This window comes from Blastocystis hominis (assembly GCF_000151665.1).
Source record: "Blastocystis hominis, Singapore isolate B (sub-type 7) whole genome shotgun sequence assembly, scaffold_15".
Taxonomy (NCBI): domain Eukaryota; class Bigyra; order Opalinata; family Blastocystidae; genus Blastocystis; species Blastocystis hominis.
In genome coordinates, this window is record NW_013171822.1 from 388,882 (window position 1) to 409,974 (window position 21,093).

The 21,093-nt window shown below is 44.8% G+C and overlaps 8 protein-coding genes; 3 read left to right on the forward strand and 5 right to left on the reverse strand.

The window, feature by feature from the left end:
* Positions 1-4,492: 4,492 nt before the first annotated feature.
* Positions 4,493-4,961, reverse strand: GSBLH_T00002031001 (uncharacterized protein; the record flags this gene model as incomplete). Its single annotated transcript, XM_013040540.1, has 4 exons — positions 4,493-4,606; positions 4,641-4,700; positions 4,736-4,785; positions 4,817-4,961. 4 exons carry the CDS (start codon positions 4,959-4,961, stop codon positions 4,493-4,495), a joined length of 369 nt encoding a protein of 122 aa, XP_012895994.1.
* A 336-nt stretch (positions 4,962-5,297) lies between these two features.
* Positions 5,298-9,119, forward strand: GSBLH_T00002032001 (uncharacterized protein; the record flags this gene model as incomplete). Its single annotated transcript, XM_013040541.1, has 4 exons — positions 5,298-6,638; positions 6,672-7,154; positions 7,186-7,710; positions 7,746-9,119. The coding sequence occupies 4 exons, from the start codon at positions 5,298-5,300 to the stop codon at positions 9,117-9,119; spliced, it is 3,723 nt and encodes a 1,240-aa protein (XP_012895995.1).
* A 115-nt stretch (positions 9,120-9,234) lies between these two features.
* GSBLH_T00006376001 (uncharacterized protein) lies at positions 9,235-10,007 on the forward strand (the record flags this gene model as incomplete). Its single annotated transcript, XM_013040542.1, has 5 exons — positions 9,235-9,355; positions 9,389-9,452; positions 9,483-9,726; positions 9,756-9,841; positions 9,872-10,007. The coding sequence occupies 5 exons, from the start codon at positions 9,235-9,237 to the stop codon at positions 10,005-10,007; spliced, it is 651 nt and encodes a 216-aa protein (XP_012895996.1).
* Positions 10,008-12,173: 2,166 nt separating this feature from the next.
* GSBLH_T00002033001 (uncharacterized protein) lies at positions 12,174-13,983 on the reverse strand (the record flags this gene model as incomplete). Its single annotated transcript, XM_013040543.1, has 4 exons — positions 12,174-12,978; positions 13,003-13,667; positions 13,698-13,837; positions 13,869-13,983. 4 exons carry the CDS (start codon positions 13,981-13,983, stop codon positions 12,174-12,176), a joined length of 1,725 nt encoding a protein of 574 aa, XP_012895997.1.
* A 109-nt stretch (positions 13,984-14,092) lies between these two features.
* Positions 14,093-16,272, forward strand: GSBLH_T00002034001 (uncharacterized protein; the record flags this gene model as incomplete). XM_013040544.1 has 3 exons in its annotated part: positions 14,093-14,164; positions 14,196-14,372; positions 14,403-16,272. The coding sequence occupies exons 1-3, from the start codon at positions 14,106-14,108 to the stop codon at positions 16,270-16,272; spliced, it is 2,106 nt and encodes a 701-aa protein (XP_012895998.1). The 5' UTR covers positions 14,093-14,105.
* Positions 16,273-16,466: 194 nt separating this feature from the next.
* Positions 16,467-17,504, reverse strand: GSBLH_T00006377001 (uncharacterized protein; the record flags this gene model as incomplete). Its single annotated transcript, XM_013040545.1, has 6 exons — positions 16,467-16,547; positions 16,594-17,118; positions 17,151-17,219; positions 17,251-17,316; positions 17,346-17,417; positions 17,448-17,504. The coding sequence occupies 6 exons, from the start codon at positions 17,502-17,504 to the stop codon at positions 16,467-16,469; spliced, it is 870 nt and encodes a 289-aa protein (XP_012895999.1).
* Positions 17,505-18,283: 779 nt separating this feature from the next.
* On the reverse strand, positions 18,284-18,771 carry GSBLH_T00002035001 (uncharacterized protein; the record flags this gene model as incomplete). XM_013040546.1 has 2 exons in its annotated part: positions 18,284-18,527; positions 18,559-18,771. 2 exons carry the CDS (start codon positions 18,769-18,771, stop codon positions 18,306-18,308), a joined length of 435 nt encoding a protein of 144 aa, XP_012896000.1. The 3' UTR covers positions 18,284-18,305.
* Positions 18,772-18,847: 76 nt separating this feature from the next.
* GSBLH_T00006378001 (uncharacterized protein) lies at positions 18,848-20,332 on the reverse strand (the record flags this gene model as incomplete). Its single annotated transcript, XM_013040547.1, is given in 7 exon segments — positions 18,848-18,915; positions 18,944-19,088; positions 19,163-19,422; positions 19,469-19,556; positions 19,589-19,983; positions 20,003-20,259; positions 20,325-20,332. 7 exon segments carry the CDS (start codon positions 20,330-20,332, stop codon positions 18,848-18,850), a joined length of 1,221 nt encoding a protein of 406 aa, XP_012896001.1.
* Between the last annotated feature and the right edge of the window lie 761 nt (positions 20,333-21,093).

Genomic DNA, 21,093 nt, shown 5'->3' on the forward strand with positions numbered 1-21,093 from the left:
TCAAGGGATTTTGGGTGTAATGACGGAATCTCTAAGTAGAATATAATAGGAATATGATATAATGTACAGGTTTCTATACAGAGTGTGTTCACCGAATTGAACATATAAGTAACTACATAATCGTAATAATCGGGAGTGTATTATCCAAACGAAAACGAGAAGGTCGTGTGGAATACTTGTGTGTATTTATAGTTTCTCTCTCAGTTCTAATAGTATGAAAATGATGGTAAATTTAATATGATAGTGCTGTTGTTTCTTATTAGGAGAGCTAGTCCATGGTTTGAGTGATGGTCACCACATAAAAGAGATGGAAGTATCCGATGATATTCTGCAATATTGCGACTATATAAGTTATGTATCATTTGTGGAATCACTGATTTGCATTTTCTGTTTCCGATGGTACAAGAGACAATACAAACTTCGTTATTCTCGCGATGTTTATGAAGCAAGTAATAAAATGGTGAATGAAATGTTTAATACTCAGAGGTTTCATCAGTGGGTAGTATTTCGTTTGGCGACGGAATGCATTTATGTTTGGACGTATTGAGTGTGAGTATGACGGTGGTGTCTCGTTCCATGGGTTTATCTCGGAGATGGATGTACAGTGATGCAGTGGAGTGTTGTCTGATGTGTTTGCTGCTAATATGGAGTTCGTGGCCTTCGATGATGACTTGTGGCGAGATCTTGGTTCTGGATATTTCGAGCGAAATCGGTGAAGAATTGCGTACAATAAACCGTCGTATCTCGATGATCGAAGGTGTTGTTGAAGTGAAACGATTCCAATACTGGATAAATCGTCCTGGATGTTTGTCTGGACTGATTGTTGTTGAAGCACATCGTACAGCGAACCAAAAGCAACTGGTTTCTACAATCGAGTCGATGTGTAGTAATAGTTTCGAAGAGTTGTGTGTTGAAGTGGAACAAGATCCTTCTTTGGAATGGTTGGATTGATGATGATAATATAGTGTATTGTGTATTGTAAATAGTCGTATTGTTTGTTGTATAAAGAGTAGTAACTTGTAAGAGTTCCTTATTAACTTGTATGATGGAATATGAATGAAATATAATAATAATAATAATAATAGAATGGATGGATTGTATATCCGCGAAGTGTGATATGAGTTCGGTTTATCAATGAATTCGAGCGGTTTAATTAGCTGTTTTGTTCATTGCATAACGAAAACTCCAATTTCCTTACAGGAAGAGGATTTTGGTGAAAGTGATTGTCGACTTCCTCCAATTACTGATATTCTTGTAATAGCAGAAGAAAATATTTCGATAATACCGAAAGAATATGTCGTAGTATTAAATCAGAGCGAAGATGCTGAACCCAGGGGTTCAATTTCGATCGAAGGGGGAAAACGTGGCTATTTGTGTATTAGACGCAGCTTTGGGCACTATGCTATCTGTTCACTTAAGTTATTTCATAAGTCTCAAATCAAACATGCTGCTTGTGAAGGATATTTCATCGTAAAGCTATACCCTGAGGGAAGAGTAGTGAATTTTGGAAATGATCTCGTCCTGGGGTAAGTGTCAATTCTCATAATCATCAAAAGAATGCGAAGTGCCCGTGCTGATTTGTATTTGTCGTCCATCCTTTTGCTTTCTTGGGATACCGATGTTGCTTTTGAGTCGTTTGCTTTATTCTAGCCCTTTTTGTATCCCGATTACACGCCAGTAGGGAGTGATGTGCATCCTTCCCTTCAATTTCTGATGAAGTTGCAGCCTCATATTCACCGCTACGAACTTTTCCACCTTGAGCCATCATTGTATTGGGAAATCGGAGACAAAATACCTGCTGGAATTGAAAACATGGTTTTTCAGGAGGGAATACCCATTCGATTGAGAAGACCAAAGGACTCTCTCCTGAACGATGTGAGCTTCCGCTCCTTCGTGACCTATGAGGTGAACGGCGATATGGTACAGGCATGTCAATGCAGGTAACTCGTAGCTCTATGGGTACTCTCTCCATTATTGGCGCAAAGCATCCAAAGAGGAAAAGCAGCAGTGTTTGGAAGGCATGCGTACCTTAGTGTCAAACATGGATATCAGTATCGATAAGTGTTATTGTATTAATTTGAGGTGTTCGAGCGAAGAGAGGGTTTTTTGCTTCCATCAAAAGTTATGATCACGATGATTGTGTGCTGTGGGTGCAGCAAGCATTTGCTATTGTCTCCATTTTCCCGTATTCGCGATCTTTTCATCGTCTACTCCTGTATGACTTGCTCATTCTTCTCACTTTCTTTCAGTCAAATGTATGAATCTTCGTTTATCCAGATTAATGACCTGACTGTTCCAAATCTGCTCAGCTTACATCACCATCATCTCCGATCCGAGCAACATCTTCGCTGGTTATTGCAGCAGCAAGTGTTGCACGATATCGCGACCGATCTGGTCCGCTGTACTCCTGCTCCCCAACTTGGAGATACGATTGTGATTTCTCTGGGGGCAAACGAATCGGTCAAGATCTGCAGGCATTATTCTCGCGGTTTTCCATTGTATGACGATAATATTGCACCGATCTTTTTATTGCTACCATCCTCCTCGATCTTGACGATTGTCCAGACCTTGCTTCTGGAAGGAAAGGTTGTTCTGCACTCGATTCATCGCGCAGTGATTTCCAATGTTGCTCACACATTGCGCCGGTTTCTGTTTCCTTGGAAGTTTGCTGGGTCGTTCATCCCACTGCTTCCTTCTTGCATGTTGCTGGCAGTCCAAGTGCCAGGGTGTTTCATCATTGGAATCGAAACTGTGAATGCTTGGTGTTATCTTTATTCTAGAAGTTTCTGCGCGAAGCTCCTCTGCCATCGGACGCATTGATCGTGAATCTGGACACTGGAGGATTATTGCACAGCCAAGACTTTGATCCCTTGCCTGCTCTTCCTGACTGTTCAACACTAGATTGATCCTCACCACTAGATCTTTTGTCGCAGGTTCGCTCCACCATTGAGTCTATTCAGTACTCTTTGCAAGAGCATTTTGGCCAGTTTGTTGATTGGTATTGGCATTGGAACAAGCCCGATCCCTCGCACAAACTACCAAAATTATCTCGCTCCGAGAGTCTCCAGCTCTTTACGAGCATTCTAGACGTGTATGCTGGCATGTTAGAGGGATATGGGAAAACGATGAAGTATCGGGATTCGGGGGATTACAGTGGCTGTACGTTGGATGATATGTTCGATACGCCTGAGTTTCTTCATCGTATGCCCCGCTCTCTGCGTCCTTTTATGTCGCGGTTTGTCCAGACACAGTTATTTTCAAACTTGATTGTTAGCAAGACGCAGTGCAGTGCCACTTCCTCTTCTTCGCTGTTGGCACTTCTTGATTTTCCTGTTTTGTTCTTTGATAAATATTTGACTTTGATGAACCGTCCTTTTGAAGACAGGTTCAACCATCTTCGAAAAGTTTTGTACAAGCATAGCAACCGGATCCTTCTTATTTCGCTCCATTCTGGGCAAGGAAACTCCCCTTCGAAATCGCATAGTTGCGATGTAGATGATTTAACTTTGGATTCGCTATCTATTGGAGAACTAGCCGAGGTGGATTCCGATCTCGTAATGGCAGCAGACATTTATTGCACCGAGTGCAATCTTCAAATTCCAATGAAGTATTCCATTCACATGGATCGTTATCAATGTCCCTTTTGTCTATCGACATTAAGTCCTCTTTTGCGCGTGTTTTCTGACGAGGGTGTACAGACATTTTCACTGTTGACTCCCCAAGCAGTCAAGGAGTCTCCCGATACATTAGAATGTTTGTACTCTCGCTATATTCTCTCATCCTTGCGAACCCACGTACAACCGGTTCTGCCTCTCTCCCTAGCGTCCATGCTGTTCTATCTCCGACCCGGGAAAGCGTTCGCTCGGTCCATACTGAACGCATGGTGTGGAATCAACGAGGAGATTCAAGTGGATAATGAGAATCGCTGGATCGAAGACATGGAATTGGGAATATTTAGTAGTACTCCCATGCTAGCCGAAAACGGAGAACTCATTTTGGAAGGTCTGACTCCCGATATCATTAACATGGTCAACGAAATCATCAAATATCTGAGTAGTGGAGATGTGGAAACTGCTTGTAAGCTTTTCCTCTATTGTCGTGGTGGAGACGTGCATGAGTGCTTCCATAAGTAGGTGATGAATGTGTGGAGTGTGTAATGAATCATAGACCTATGGGCGAGTTCCTCGAATTGTGTGTCCTCCTAACGAACTTTAATGTGGTCGGCGTTCGTCAGCTGGTAGATAATTGGAAGTTGCAGTACAAGACTGTGTGTCTGGTCTAATTGTGTGGAATGGATGAGAAATAGAATCTGCAGCCTCCTGCCTCCTATTACTTTCATTGTGCTGACCTCTTATTGCTGGATTTTGGTGTTTGTTGCCACCAAACAAAACAAGAAAAAGGAAATAGAAGAAGAAGATGATGATGATAAATAAACTTGGTTAGTTATTAAGAGTGTAGGTGTATCTAAGTCAAAAACGACAAACTGTAGCCCCTACCCACACTTAAGACATTTGTAAAACACAGTGGAACCTTCATCAACACTACGAAGCTGAAGCGTATAGAAAGACATCTGAGGATTCTTGCAACGAGGACACTCTTCGTCCACCTACACAATAAAAAACAGCAAATAAGTAAAAAACCAAAGCACGAGTAGGACCCACTTGAATCTTCTCCTGTTGCTGTAATTCATGGACCCATTGCTAAAAGAATCATTGTTCTCAATGCTTAATCCTACGGGAACCGGCTTTGGGTGGCTAGAGGTAATAATTGTGGTGTTACTCAGATCTATAAGATAAAAGGAAAAAAGCAAGCCAACCAGACATCTGGCACTTCCAATGGCAAATGCCACACTCGATTGTTCCTGATTCAGGAAGATCCAAAATAGAACCGCAAACCTTGCAAAACTCTACATTGTTTACACGAACACCTCGCTTTTCGAAGTTATCAATAAATTTGGACATTGTTTAATTCAAGGCAATAATGAATGAGTGTATTGAAGTGTCTATTTTCAGTGGTTGGTAACTGCATGCTACGCCTAAGCTTGAAGAGCCAACTTTGACTGGCCAAGTTGTTCTCAGGAAAGAGAGGCGACTCGATCACCCCCAAAAGTCACAAAAATTAATAGTAATCAATCAAATGATCCATCTATCCTCAAAACGCATAGACAAGAGACCCCGTAAAATGTTTGTTCCTTGTGAAAAGAGAAAGAAATAAACGATTGTCGAAAGGGTACAGTAATCATCCTGATCCTTGATCATCAATCCCAACAGATTTTAATTGTTTCTCCCAACAGCGTGATGCTAGCGAAATTTGAAACAAAGAGTTCTCGTGTAAAAGGCATTGCACTGCATCCCAAACGTCCGTGGGTCCTATGTAGTCTTCATGATGGACAAATTCAGCTTTGGGACTACCGAGTTGGCACATTATTAGAGACCTTTAAGGAGCATAACGGTCCTGTGCGATCAGTCGATTTTCACTGCTCTCAGCCATTGTTCGTTTCTGGTGGAGATGACTACAAGATTCGAGTTTGGAATTACAATTCAAAGAGGTCTCTGTACACCCTGATGGGTCATAAGGATTATATTCGTGGAGTTCAGTTTCATACACAAAATCCCTGGATTGTAAGCTGTTCGGATGATCAGTCCATTCGAATATGGAATTGGCAAAGCCGAGAATGTATAGCCGTTCTTCAAGGTCATAATCATTACGTAATGTCAGTCCAGTTCCACATGACTCAAGATTTGGTCGTCAGCGCTTCTCTCGATCAGACTATCCGCGTTTGGGATATTTCTGCTTTGAAGCAGAAGGGTAAAACAGTTCCGGGTCTAAATCCAGTTCCCGCTACTGTAATGGGCCGATTTGGAATAGATAACGTGGGTACTGTGAAGTACATCCTTGAAGGGCACGAACGAGGGGTGAATTGGGCTTCTTTCCATCATGAATTACCTTTAATTGTGTCGGGTTCAGATGATCGCATGATTAAGATTTGGAGAACAAACGAGTCAAAAGCATGGGAGGTGGACACAATGCGTGGACATACCAACAATGTGAATTGCGTCCTTTTTCATCCGCACGAGGATTTGATTCTGAGTGTGAGTGAAGACCACAGTATCCGTGTATGGGACAGTACAAAACGTATCTGTAACCAGACTTTTATGCGTACTCGAGATCGTTTTTGGTGTCTGGCCACACATCCCACGAAGAATTGTGTAGCAGCTGGACATGACTCAGGAGCAGTTGTGTTTAAGCTCTCTCGAGAGCGAACTCCTGCTGATGTGTTGGATGCCCGTTGTTTTTATGTGTTGAATCGTGGCTATCAAATGTGTGACGTGTATTCCGGAAAGAACCAAACTACCATTATGCAGATTACGCGTGGCGCTGCCTTGTCTGCGAGTGAGCCGCGGGAGTTGATGGTGAATCCGTTCTCTTCTTCCGAGTATATGCTTCTCGTCTTTAACCGCTCGAATGGAGGGTCTTATGAAATGGTTCGTTTCCCTCAGAATTCTTCTGGCCGAATTATTCCTGAAGTGGTCAGCGGAAATGCTCTGGGCGCCGCTTTTATCGGTCGCACAAAGTTCGCCACTCTGGAGTCGAACGATACGCTGTTCATTCGTAACTCGGACAACATTGTGGGTTTTGTGGCTGGGGGATCTCACGCTTAGGTGACCAAGCGTCTCACTCTGCCTGTGGGAGGCGTTTCTCGGCTCTTCTGCGGTGGGTCTGCAGGGCGCATTCTGCTGCAGAGCGGAGAGGAGTTGCTGATGTTCGACACGTCCTCGCAGCAACTCGAAGGCAGCTTTGCAATCGGATCCGTGAAGCGAGTGAAGTGGCGAAAGGACGGCGAAGAAGTGGCCGTCATCACGTCCAATGGGCTGAGTGTCCTGGACCGCTCCTTGTCTCGCTGTGTCTCTGCGAGAGAGCACCAGCGTGTGAAGGGCGTGGTGTGGGACGCTGCTGGCGTGGCGATCTACTGCACGATGTCGCAAGTGAAATACTTGCTTCGGTCTGGTGAGCAGGGAGTCATTCGAAGTCTCGAAGACGTGGTCTATCCCCTGGCCATCAGAAATGGCGTGCTCATTGGAATTGACCGGTTGGGCAAGCGCGTCCGGATCGAATTGGACACGACGGAGTATCTTTTAAAAGTAGGGAGCTGCGTAAAAGGGCGACCCGTAGGAATACTTGGAGGAAAGAAACTACCGAGAAGCGATTCGCATCATTCAGCATAGCCACATCGACTCGCAAGCAATCTGCAGCTATCTGCAGCGAAACGGGTTTGAGGATATCGCCCTGCACTTCGTAACCGAACCCCGCGCTCGCTTCACCCTCGCGATTCGTTGCGGAAATCTCGAGATCGCTCTGCAGTGTGCTCGCGAGCTCGATCTCCCGGATATTTGGAACTCCCTGGCGGAAGAAGCGTTGAAACAGGGAAACCACGAGATCGTGGAGATGGCTTATCAGCACACGAAGGCGTTCGACAAGCTGAGTTTCTTGTACGTCATCACGGGCAATATGGAGAAGCTGCGAAAGATGTTGCGCATCGCGGAGCTCCGCAATGACATCATGGGGCGTTGCCATAACGCGCTCTTCCTTGGCGATGTTGGCGCCCGGATCTCGCTGCTGCGCGAAGTGGGGCAGCCTTCTCTCGCCTATTTAACTGCGGTCACGCACGGACTGGACGACGTCGCACAGGAGATTTATGAGGAGCTTCAGGTTTCTTGAGTCCGGGGTCGGATGAACTGTAGGAGGAAGGCTGCGAGATCCCCGCCAAGCCTCGCCACCCGTCTCTTCTTGTTCCGCCAGTGGCGGTTCTGCAGGAATCGAATTGGCCCTTGCTGGAGATGCCGCGCTCTCAGTTCGACAAGCTGATGGACGAGATGAAGGCGAACGGAGACGATGTGGCATCCGAGGCGGCTTCCTTCGACGAAGCTGCTTCCTACTCGTCCTCGATGGAGTCGGTTGAGTCGGAAGGCTCTGAAGAGTTCGGAGAAGGCGTGGATGCTTCCCGGTCTTCTCGATACGGCAAGGCCGCCGCTTCGGCAGGAGGAAGAACGGCGAGAGCCACAAATCAAGTGAAGGAAATCGAGCTTTCGGACGATTCGGAGGCCGAGAATCCTTGGAGCGACGATCTGGATTTCGAGGAGGAGGAGGGAGAGGAGGATTCGGCGAACGAAGAGGTCGCGGAGGTTCCCGCGGCTGCGTCTTCTCTCCCCTCGCAGTGGTGTCGGTCGTCGTCTCTGGCCGTCGATCACGTCGCGGCGGGCGACATCGACGGAGCCGTGCAGTTGCTGCATCGCCAGATCGGTCTGCTTCGAGTCAGTGCATTGACTGCTCCGATGCGACGCTGCTTCCTCGCGGTGCAGGCCACAACCGCAGGGTTCCCCGGCATGCCGATCCTGGAAACGCCGCTGCAGCGCGAAGGCGGCCTTCCGCGAACGATCCTGACGCTGGGCGATCTCCGAGCGGAGGCGAAGAAAGGGCTGAAGAGCTTCCAAGGAGCCCGGTTCGAGGACTGCGCCCAGTCCTTCCGGGAGGTTTTCGAGATCGCGCCGTTTGTGCAGGTGGGGGATCGCGGCGAGGAGAGCGAGCTGGCCCAGTACCTCGATCTGGCGCGCGAGTACATCATTGCCGTGAGACTGGAGCAGGCCAGGCAGAAGGCGAAGAAGGACATGGCGCGGTCCCTGTTATATTTGGCGTTGATGACGCGCTGCAAACTCCAGACGGCCCATCTGCTTCTGCCGCTACACAGCGCGATGGTCGCTTCGTTCAAGGCCGAGAACTTCATCGACGCGGCGGAGTACGCTCGCCGGATCTTGGAAAACCCCGAGATCAAATCACCTCGCAACGCAAGTTTGGAGCAGAAGGCGAAGAAAGTGCTGGGGAAGAGCGAAAAGGAAGGGCGCAACGCGATTCAGACCGGGCTTCTCGACGATCCGTTTGTCGTGGAGTGCGCCGCGCTGGCGCCTCTCTACCGCCAGGAGGAAAGAGTTCAGTGCCCCTACTGCCATGCGAACTACTGCAAGGATGCCAAGCAGACGGTGTGCTCGATTTGCGAATTGTGTCAAGTGGGAATCGAAACGGTGGGCATTGTGTGTGCGAATTCGCAGCAGTTATCTTACTGACGTGTTTGTTGAGAAACCACATTCTTTGCGTATTGGAGAATGGAAAAGCGGAAGTGAAAATAAAGCAAGAATAGAAATGCTGTTTTCGTGAGTGCTTCACATAATTTTTGACAAAATGGCAACAGTTGTGAAAAAGTTGAATATACTTTGCTTGCACGGGTATTTCCAGGATGCTATGGTCATGAAAGAGCGAATTCCTGCTTTATACCGCAAGTTGAAGTCTATCGCAAATTTCTGTAAACATTATGTGTTATTCTACTGAAGCGTAGACTATTTAGATGGTCCTTATGTAGTCAATAGCATGGAGGGCTATAAACCGGAATTAGGTGATACGTATTGTTAGGCAAGATTTATGACTCTTAGGAAAGTGGGTAAAGCATGGTGGATTCAGGACGCCGATAAGAATTATCCCCAGTTCAATGACACGGTTGACTATGTCTTGAAGTGCTATGAGGAGAATGGTCCATTTGATGGCATCCTTGGCTTTTCCCAGGGTGCTGGGTTAGGACTTTTCTTAGCTGCTCTTCAAGAAAAGGGAGATATTGCTACTGACTTCAAGTTTGTGATTAGTTACAGCGGTTTTTATCCTTCGGACATATCCCTTCAGGTAGGATCGTGGTATTTATACAAGAATAGAAAACGATGGATTCCAGAATGATTAGCATTCCTACATTGCATCTTATCGGGAAAGAGGATGATCGTGTGGAGCCCCAAAGCTCTGAGTAGCTGTATGGAAGATGGTTCATAGATAGAAAGGTTGCGAAATGCTTCATAGACCCTATCGTGATATATCATGAAGGAGGGCATTATATGCCTCAGAATGGGGAAATAAAAGAAAAGATCTACCAATTTCTTTTACAGTTTTTAAATATGGATTGTACTGTTTGAAGAAAACTCGAATTCATTGATAAACCGAACTTATGAATCATACTTCGCGGATATACAATCCATCCATTCTATTTTTATTATTATTATATTTCATTCATATTCCATCATACGAATTAATAAGGAACTCTTACAAGTTACTACTCTTTATACAACAAACAATACGACTATTTACAATACACAATACACTATATTATCATCATCAATCCAACCATTCCAAAGAAGGATCTTGTTCCACTTCAACACACAACTCTTCGAAACTATTACTACACATCGACTCGATTGTAGAAACCAGTTGCTTTTGGTTCGCTGTACGATGTGCTTCAACAACAATCAGTCCAGATAAACATCCAGGACGATTTATCCAGTATTGGAATCGTTTCACTTCAACAACACCTTCGATCATCGAGATACGACGGTTTATTGTACGCAATTCTTCACCGATTTCGCTCGAAATACCCAGAACCAAGATCTCGCCACAAGTCATCATCGACGGCCACGAACTCCATATTAGCAGCAAACACATCAGACAACATTCCACTGCATCACTGTACATCCATCTCCGAGATAAACCCATGGAACGAGACACCACCGTCATACTCACACTCAATACGTCCAAACATAAATGCATTCCGTCGCCAAACGAAATACTACCCACTGATGAAACCTCTGAGTATTAAACATTTCCTTTATCATTTTATTACTTGCTTCATAAACATCGCGAGAATAACGAAGTTTGTATTGTCTCTTGTACCATCGGAAACAGAAAATGCATATCAGTGATTCCACAAATGATACATAACTTATATAGTCGCAATATTGCAGAATATCATCGGATACTTCCATCTCTTTTATGTGGTGACCATCACTCAAACCATGGACTAGCTCTCCTAATAAGAAACAACAGCACTATCATATTAAATTTACCATCATTTTCATACTATTAGAACTGAGAGAGAAACTATAAATACACACAAGTATTCCACACGACCTTCTCGTTTTCGTTTGGATAATACACTCCCGATTATTACGATTATGTAGTTACTTATATGTTCAATTCGGTGAACACACTCTGTATAGAAACCTGTACATTATATCATATTCCTATTATATTCTACTTAGAGATTCCGTCATTACACCCAAAATCCCTTGAAATATACTCGTTACTAGACAAACCAGAATGAACATCCAAATTACTTTGTCTTCGCTACATTATTAATCATTTACACAATTTTAATACAATATTTCTTGTTTATGCATACTTAGATACTTCACACTTGTTTCTTCTTCTTTTCTTTCATTCATTCTTTCAATTGGTTCCAGGTTGTTTAAATAGCTGTTTGGTATTGATTAGAATAGTAATAATAGTCGTAATAATAATGGTGATGATATTGATAATAGAAATTGTTGGTATTATTGGATTATTTGATATGATTTGATTCAATAGTAAATTGATATTATTAATGATGGTATGGAAATAGTGTAATTGATAATATGAAAATGAATATTGAAAACAGAATGAGAGAACGAGAACGAGACTGAGACTGAGACAAAGACGAAGAGAACTGCATTGTAACACTTTTGAAATGAAATGAGAATTGAAGAATTGAAATCGAATCGTGAAATGGATTGATGGATGGAATGAAGTGAATGAGTCATTATATCAACAAGTCTTTGAACCATCCAACAATCATTCATTCATTCATTCATTCATTCATTCATTCATTCATTGAATCAAATAAGCACATTTGTAACATAATAAACAAACACAAATCGATCAATCAATCAAAGAATGAATTGCAGTCCCAAACCCAGCAATTGAAAGCTGTTCACAACCATTCTCTAACAAACATCTCACTTGCCCTTTCAACTAATCAAACTCACTAACATTCATTAGCTTCTGCACCTTCATCTTTCCTCGCAAATAATCTCCTTGCTGCTCCTTCCGCTTTGTTCTCTTTTCCTTGATCTCCTTTGCCTTCTTGATTGCATCGAACACCAACTGTTTCTTTTCTGAAGTGTGTCCAAAATCCAATTTTGCGCTTCCTTCTCCCTTCACGCTCGCCAACTCCACACTCTTCTTGTTAAACTTCTTGACCGAGATCTTTCCCAGCTTCTTAGGAGTTTCGTGCAATCCAAAACTAAGCCTCAGAATAAAAGAACACAATGTTACCTTTTCGCGACATGTCCAAAATGTAACAGCCGAACATTGAAAGCTCCCTTGAGTTCCTTCGAGTATGTAGCATATGCGCGGCAGTAGCTCATAAATCCCATGACAGCCAAGTCATTCAGCCCTTCGCTCTCTTCCACCGATCGGAGAATCGAGGCCTGGATTTCGCTTGCGGCGTGATTTCGCTTGGCATACACCAGCTTATGGCCTGGACCACTCTTACGCACACAGTCATCGAACCAGATATCGAAGTTGAACTGTCTCATGTTCAGTCCCTTATTCTGAAGAGTGAACACCATGCCCATTTCGGAGGGCTGCAAGAAAAGAAGGGATTGACCGCTCTTTCCTGCACGAGCGGTACGACCGACTCGATGAATATACTCTGAAATCTCGGTAGGGGGGTCGTACTGGATGACCCAGTCCACGACTGGAATATCAAGACCACGAGCAGCCACATCAGTGCAGATCATGGTAGCGAAGTTCGCCTTACAGAAGTCACGCAAGTTTTTCAAGCGTTGGTGCTGAGGCATATTCCCATGGAGACTCACCAAGGATCCCTTCACGATGGACGTGTCTATTCCGTCCCCTGGCCAACTCAATTCGCGAAAGAGTTCGTCATGGAATGCCACAGAGTCGCACGTGTTGACGAAGATGAGGATTCGGCAGTGGCGCTGATTCTCGTCACGCAGTTCCTTGCGAATGAAAGCACAGAGAGCAGGAAGACGGAGACTCGCATCGATTTGGATATAATATTGCCGTAGCTGCTTCGGGACTTTGAACTTCTCCTCCGTAGCATTCGCAGAACTCCCCGAAGCATCCGCAGCCGACTTGGGTGAGCTGGATGGAAAAGCCTGCTTATTGGTCAAAGAATCGGAATCAATAAAAGTAGGATTGTGAAGAGACAGCTCAGCAAGCTGTTGAATAGCAGGAGACAAGGTAGCAGACAGAAGAAGAGTTTGCAGAGGCTGAGTGATCTGCTTATGGAGCAGAGAAAACAGGTCCCGTAGCTGCTGCTCGAAACCCATGTCTAAAAGACGATCTGCTTCATCCAAAACAAGCATTTGGACACGCTGCAGTGAGAGAGAAGTCGTGTGAAGAGCATGATCCAGTAAACGTCCCGGAGTCGAAATAATAATATTGGCACCCTTGCGAATACGACTCTTTTCGCTCTTTCGCTTTTGGCCACCACAAATCACCGTAGGCACAATCCAGAAAAATGGAAGCAGAAGCTTCTTTAGTGTTTCTTCAATTTGGACACAGAGTTCACGTGTTGGAACAAGGATGATGACATAAGCGCCATCCGAACGATCAATCTTCGTAGGAAATGATTGCAGACGTTGAACAATCGGAATCAAGTATGAGAGGGTTTTTCCAGATCCAGTTGCAGACTTGATCATCACATCACCGCCCTGGCTGATAATCGGAATAGTCTGAGACTGAACCACGGTGGGACGCGAAAAGTTAAATACATTGGGACTCTTTAAAACCTCCACCTACGACTGAAGAGGAAACAACAGTACTACTAGTTTATCAGAAATTTTCAGGTCAGCAAACGAAGACGAAGAGAAAACGGTCTCATCTGTTTCCAATTTAAGGGGGTTTCTCAGACCCGAATTCGGTTGTCGCTTAATTGCAGAAGCTTCCTTTGGATGTTTGCGTGTTCCTACCAAAAGCAACATTCCATTATTCCCTACCATATTTTTTTTCCTTATTGTCCTGTTGCTCTTCAACTTCCTTTATATCTCGCTTTTTCGACTTTTTTACACTTGGATCATTTATTGGATTTGAATCCGCTGTTTCTTTGGTCATCTTTTGCCTTTTCAATCAATCACCCAAATTGGCCAAATAAATGGAATAAAGGGTGGAAACAGGGGTAATGAAACTTCCGTCTCACTTTGGCTACTCAGATTTCTCTATATTGTTTCGAAGTAATGTCCGTCGATCTGAGTATTCTTGCTAGAGGTATCCCTTTAGATCCTCTTCCTGAGCTGTTGTTTTGTTTTGTTAGCATTCATTTTTAGGAAGCCTTTAAATCCCAATGTGCCTCATGCTCCTAAGAGACCCGTGGTGCTCAACAAGGAAGAGTTCGTTAGAGCTGTACAGAATGCTCTTCGATACTTCCCTAAGAAATATCACGCTATTTTGGGTCCTGAGTTTGCTGAGGAGCTGAAGACGTATGGTCACATTTACATGTATCGGTAAGTCGTTCGTTTGTTCGTCGATCGTAGTTTCTACCCTACCGAGTACGAGATGAAGGCGTACCCCCTGAGCATGTATCCTGCCAAGTGCCAGCAAGCTGCTTGCATCCAGCTCATGATCATGAACAACCTTGATGCCCGCGTGGCTCAGTTCCCTCAGGAGCTGGTGACCTACGGAGGAAACGGTTCCGTGTTCTCCAACTGGGCGCAGTACCACCAGATCATGTACTATTTGAGCCACATGACGGAGGAGCAGACTCTGTCGATGTACTCGGGCCACCCGATGGGTCTGTTCCCCTCTCACCCGGACGCTCCGCGTATGGTGATCACGAACGGCATGGTGATTCCGAACTACAGCAGCCAGGCGGACTACGAGCGCATGTACGCGCAGGGCGTGACGATCTACGGCCAGATGACGGCGGGCTCGTACTGCTACATCGGTCCGCAGGGCATCGTGCATGGCACGACGATCACGGTGCTGAACGCGGGTCGTAAATACCTGGGCGTGAACGACATGCACGGCAAGGTCTACGTCACCTCGGGTCTGGGCGGCATGTCCGGCGCGCAGGGCAAGGCCTCGCTGATCGCCGGAGCGATCGGCGTGATCGCGGAGATCGACCCTGCGGCGCTGGAGAAGCGCTTCAAGCAGGGCTGGATCAGCGAGAAGGTCACGGACCTGGACACCTGCATCGCGCGCCTGAAGCGCGCGCGCGAGGAGAAGAAGCCGCTGGCGATCGGCTTCCTGGGCAACGTGGTGGACCTGTGGGAGCGCCTGGCGGAGGAAGAGGAGCTGCTGGTGGAGCTGGGCTCGGACCAGACCTCGCTGCACAACCCCTGGATGGGCGGCTACTACCCGGTGCAGCTCTCCTTCGAGGAGAGTCGTCGCATGATGCGCGAGGACCCCGTCAAGTTCAAGGAGCTGGTGCAGGAGTCGCTGCGTCGCCAGGTGGCCGCGATCAACAAGCTGACGGCGCGCGGCATGTACTTCTGGGACTACGGCAACAGCTTCCTCCTGGAGGCCTCGCGCGCGGGCGCCGACATCCTGGCCAAGCCAGGCGAGAAGACCTACGGCGTGGGCGGCTTCCGCTACCCGTCCTACGTGCAGGACATCATGGGCGACATCTTCTCTCTGGGCTTCGGACCGTTCCGCTGGGTGTGCACGAGCGGTCTGGAGAGCGATCTGGCGAAGACGGACGAGATCGCCACCAAGATCTTCAAGGACTACATCGCCTCGCAGCCGCCAGCCCCCGTGGCCTCGCAGCTGGAGGACAATCTGCGCTGGATCGAGCAGGCCGGCGAGAACAAGCTGGTGGTGGGCTCGCAGGCGCGTATTCTGTACGCGGACTGCTACGCGCGAACCACGATCGCCCGTGCGTTCAACGAGGCGGTGGCTCGCGGCGAGCTGACGGCGCCGGTGGTGATCTCGCGCGATCATCACGACGTCTCGGGAACCGACTCGCCGTTCCGCGAGACCTCGAACATCCAGGACGGATCGGCGTACTGCGCGGACATGGCCGTGCAGAACTGCATCGGAGACGCCCTGCGCGGAGCGACCTGGGTGGCGCTGCACAACGGAGGCGGCGTCGGCTGGGGAGAAGTCATCAACGGAGGCTTCGGAATGGTGCTGGACGGAAGAAAGACGACGCAGATCCGCCTGGAGAGAATGCTGTTCTGGGATGTGAACAATGGAGTCGCGCGCCGTGCGTGGGCTGGAAACGAGAATGCTCGCCTGGCTCTGGATATTGCTCGTGAAAACGAGTGCAGATATGAGTGGACGGATGCCCACTGGGCTTCGGAGGAAACCTTGAAGGACATTGAGAAGTTGTACTGTATTGTTTGTTGGAAATTGAATGGAAAGCATGATTCAATCATTGTGTATGAGACAAAGAACAACAAATAAAAAGAAAGAGTAATAAATATTATTATCTTCAAAGCATGAACGATTTGGGAGGATCAAAATTACGATACAAGCTTTCCTGAGAACGCACACCCCAAGAGGGGAAAACCATCAAGAGATGATACGAAACTAGAAGGATCAAGAAGTTCAGATTGAGATTTACAAAACTTGTGTGGAGATTCGCCCTCTTACAAAAACTATAATAAGCAAGACACACAGGGATCTTTAGTCTTTCTATCGATCATAATGATTTGATCGCCAACAAGACCGTAAATTGTCTACAAGGAATAAAAATAAAAATAACAAAAGTCTCACTGGCAAAACCTTCCCCTTATCTGAAATGACTGACCTCATTTCGCTCTTTAGTGTGCTTAGAGATACTGAATTCTCATGAGAGAAGATGATGTCAAGAGCACAAGCCGCTTCGTTGACACCTGCTTTTCCTTCTCTCACGAAACATTTACAAAGATGATGTAAGATCTCCTGTCGATGATCAATCTTCTTCTCTGTTTGCTCGAGGTCCAAGCTCTCACTTCCATGGGTAGAGACGCTCAGGGAGAGAGACGACTCCATTCCTTTAAGCAATGATTCTAATTCGACTAGCAAGGCAGCTTCCTCTTGCTCGCTCTGATCTAATTCGCGGCGCTTTATAGAGAGTTCATTTTCTTCGTCTTCTAAAAGTCCATCTGCCACTGATTTCTTCAGCCGGTCGAGCTCCGCTCTTTCTTCAGTAATCAAACTCTCAAGCTGGGTGTTATGCTCTTGGAGTTCCCGATACTGCAGAACCACAGATTGCATGTCCTCCAACTCTTTTAAGAGGAGCTTTTCCTCCTGCTGCAATGATTCCAGCTGAGGCTTATAAGGATCAGTATTACCAATACCTTAGACTGATATGTGCTTATTGTATTCTGAAACGACGTGATTTCATTTTCGATTACCATTTCTTCCTCCTGCATTTAACCAACGAAACAACGTACATACGTGTATCATATCTGCGAGTTGTTCTCTTTTCCTGCCAACGATAAACTGTTGATCAGTGCCTTTGTACTACAGAAGAGGTAATATGGATGGAATACTCGCTGGAGCTGATTACGGTAAAGCTCGATCTGCTCTTGAATCATAGAGTACTGAAGTTTCAACTGATTTACCTAAATGAAACCATCTATATAAATACTAACTGCTGGAAGGAACTCTGTCAGAGAGTATCTACTAATAAGTTGATCCATTTCTTCCATGATAACTTGAACGGTCCTTTCCTGCTTTCTATAAAAATCATGTAAGAATGATAAAAGTACGGCATATACTTTTGTTCCTCGATCCATTGGATATCATTTTGTGTAGCAATCTGCGAAGAAAAGGATGAGCGACGTTGCGAGTGAAAATGCATCGACCCCACACTCTGCAGGGTGTGGTTCGCTCTATCAAGAAAGGATAAGGAATTTTCCATAATTCCTTAAATTGATTTTTAATATAAACCAGAAGGATTGTAGTTTCAAAATTCTAGTGGAGATTCTGTGTTTAGATCAAATCATAAGACGAAGTGGCTTCTGGGAGAGTCGTTCAAAGGTTTGTTGTGTAGATGGCTTCTTTTGTACACTGACTATTCGTTGATTTTTTTAATGAAACAATACAATAGTTAAAATGGTTGGTCTATGATGGGATAATAGGAATGTTTCTCAAAAAGTATATAGAATCGGAGAAACAGATGGTTTGAGATGTAATAGATACTATGTCTCTAGTAGTATGTTAGAAGTGAAAGGTCAAAAAGCAAATGCCAAAAGTAGAACCCACTGGAATTTGTAACTTCGAGAATGATGTGGAACCCATCTCACTAAAAAAGTATCAGTCAACATGATATATCAGGAAGCAGGAATCTACGAAAATTGAAGATTCGTATTATTAACTACTACCACACTACCTCTTCCCCAATTCTTCGTCCCATTGTTGACTGTGCCAACCAGCCAAGGCAAAAAAACAAAATCAACGAAAAAAAGAGGTGTAAATCAAACAGAACACACACACAAAACTGTTCACAACTATTTCATCGGAGAATCCAACAAAAAAGGTGTTCCAGTCCGTTCACTCTCATTCGTATCTTGGTCTCCTCCATCCCTAAAATCACTTGAATGGCTCTTTAGAGATGCCGTGCTGCTAACACGCACACGATTCATTCCGGACGTCGATCGGCTAGATGAACGACTTGCTGTTGGACTAAACACCGAAACACCAGAAACATGCCGAGAGTGAAAACCTGACAACTAGGAATCACATCGCAATGAAAGATGCCACAGAAGTCGAAAAAACGCCAAATGGAGCAGAATCTTCTGGAGATATGGAGACAGATGTTGATGCCAAAAGAGTTAAATCCAGGGAGGATAACGACGCGATTGAAGGGATTGAATAATTATAGGTTAAAGTAAACTCTCCAGACTTTTGAATCACTTCCACAGGACAACGAGGATCTTGCGTCACACGTTCCATCTGCGTGAGAAACAGCTGCATACACCGATTTTCGCATTCCGTTGGGTTCTTAATAACCTGGTTGCACGGAATATCTCAAAATCAAAGAACAAACCCTCTATTTACTATCATAAGCACCCTTAAAAGGAAGAAACCCACGTAGCTCCACCTCATAGAACATTAGATCTAGATGAAAAGTGGAGAAAGAGCGTACCTCGCTTCTCGTCACTCACATGCTTCAGTGGAATTCGGTTTAGCAACCCAATCATTTCGCTCCAAATCATCCACTCTGACTGGAGAAACACAGAAAAGCGCTGGTGTTGACCGTTTCCAGAGTTTAACATATCCGAGTTAATATACTAGCATTTAGGTGTCCAAAAAAAAAGAATACACGCGGGCGGTATCCTTCTGCCTGCTGCTTCTGAAGCCATACGACGAACACAGCAATTGTTGGCATATGTCGCAATAAGAATTTTTCCTTTTTGTGGATAGATATCGAAATGGCCGTATTTCGAATAATCACCGAAACAGTTCGAAACAAGACTGACCACGCCAAAGCGCTAATCTGCGTGGTGACCGAAGACAATGTGACGTCATTGCCTTTCTTCCATCCATCGTCTGCCATGTAAATGGCAATCATAACGATTCGAAAGATAAGAGGCGCAGAGGCAGCATCGACTTGCAACAATTTATCTGCAAGGTCACAGTTCAGGACAAAACGCACTTAAGAGGGAAATACACTCGTGGAAAAGAATGCCAAATGTTTCATCGTTAGGCACATGATCCATCAGCAGCTTCTGTATCTCAATGAACTCGGTGACAAAGAGCTACAATATAAAGAGCCTATCCAAAAGTATACATTCACTAGCTGTTTCTTATTCAGCTCCGAGAGATTCCGTTCCTTTTCTTGGAAATAGAGTTTTTCATTCTTGGAGAGAAGAATCGACAGATTCCTTTGCGCATTACTGTAAGGCACGGCGCACGCAAGTGAACGGCAGTAACGATACATTGCCATGCAGTTCGCATCTTCGTATGTGGAAAGAACTGCAAGTTGGTGATGGCCCAAGCCGTTCGAAGGGTCTAAAGCAATGGCTTGCTTATACATCATTTCTGCATCCTTGAATAAACTTGACCCATCTGAGGGAGGCGGTAATACAAGTGACTGATATCGATACAAGTCTCCAAGATGAATGATAAGGTGGTAGCTCAATAAGACTTTTGTGTGCTTAGAAAAACAGGAAGATCTGTCTCCGGCTATGACATTATTTCCAACCTAATAAAAAACATTCAACTGTTGACGTGTGCTTGAGCTTCTTAATAATCTGTGTGTAATATTCAATACCCTCCCCAATAATAGACAATAAAGGCTTTATATCTGCCGGAGAATAAGGTTTTGAAAGGTGAGATAAGGCACTGCGCTCAATTTCAATGGGACGATAAAACCGGTTTTTCCACAAGATTAGGTCAATCTCGTTTTCTAAATAATAGCTGGGATCGGAAAACATCATCATACAGCAATTCTTCTCAATCCTAGACATGAACAACGAACAATGGCAAAACCATTTCTTTGCATTTTGAAATGTCCTTAGATCCACATTTTCATTTGATTTATATGCTCGTAATACCTTTTGAACCTGACTCAAGTTTCTAGTATTAACAATAAGAATATATATAAACTTCCGAAATTCATCTCGGTTAAGCTTCTCCCCATCAGGATTTGACATACTATCTATTACTAAGCAAGAGGTGGCTAATATATACTTTCTGGATTATTCACAATACCGTATGTAAACTCGAAAAGAAATGAAGCAGATTTCTAGAACTATTGAAATGAGAAACAACAGAACTAGAAAATGTGGGCGTTTCATCGGATAAAAAGCTATTCTTTTGTATTCTGGAATACTACATTGTTCATTTGAATTGAACAGAACAAGATAGAAGAGAATAGGAAGTGAAAAGGAGATACAAAGTTGAAAGAACAATCACCATTATAAGGGGAGAGTATTTTAGGGTGTGATAGGATGTCCGGATTTCGAATAGGGAAAGCAATTCGCATGATTATTTGTTTTTTCGTTTTGGGTAATGGTGTGACAACTTACCACATTTTCTTTCAAAAGAAAAGAATCGCATGAAAAATAGTGTGACATTAAATATGACCATTAGATTTGAGAAAAATAGGTTGTAGGGAATGATAATGCGATACATCTGGAGATACAACTTCTAACATATAGAATAGTTCATAAAAAAGGCGCTGCACAAGATATAGGAATAGTTACGAACTGCAGCCTACAATGACATTGTGATTCAATATGGCTAAGGAATAAAAGTAGTTGTGTCACATTTCTTAGCACTGGCCTTTATTCG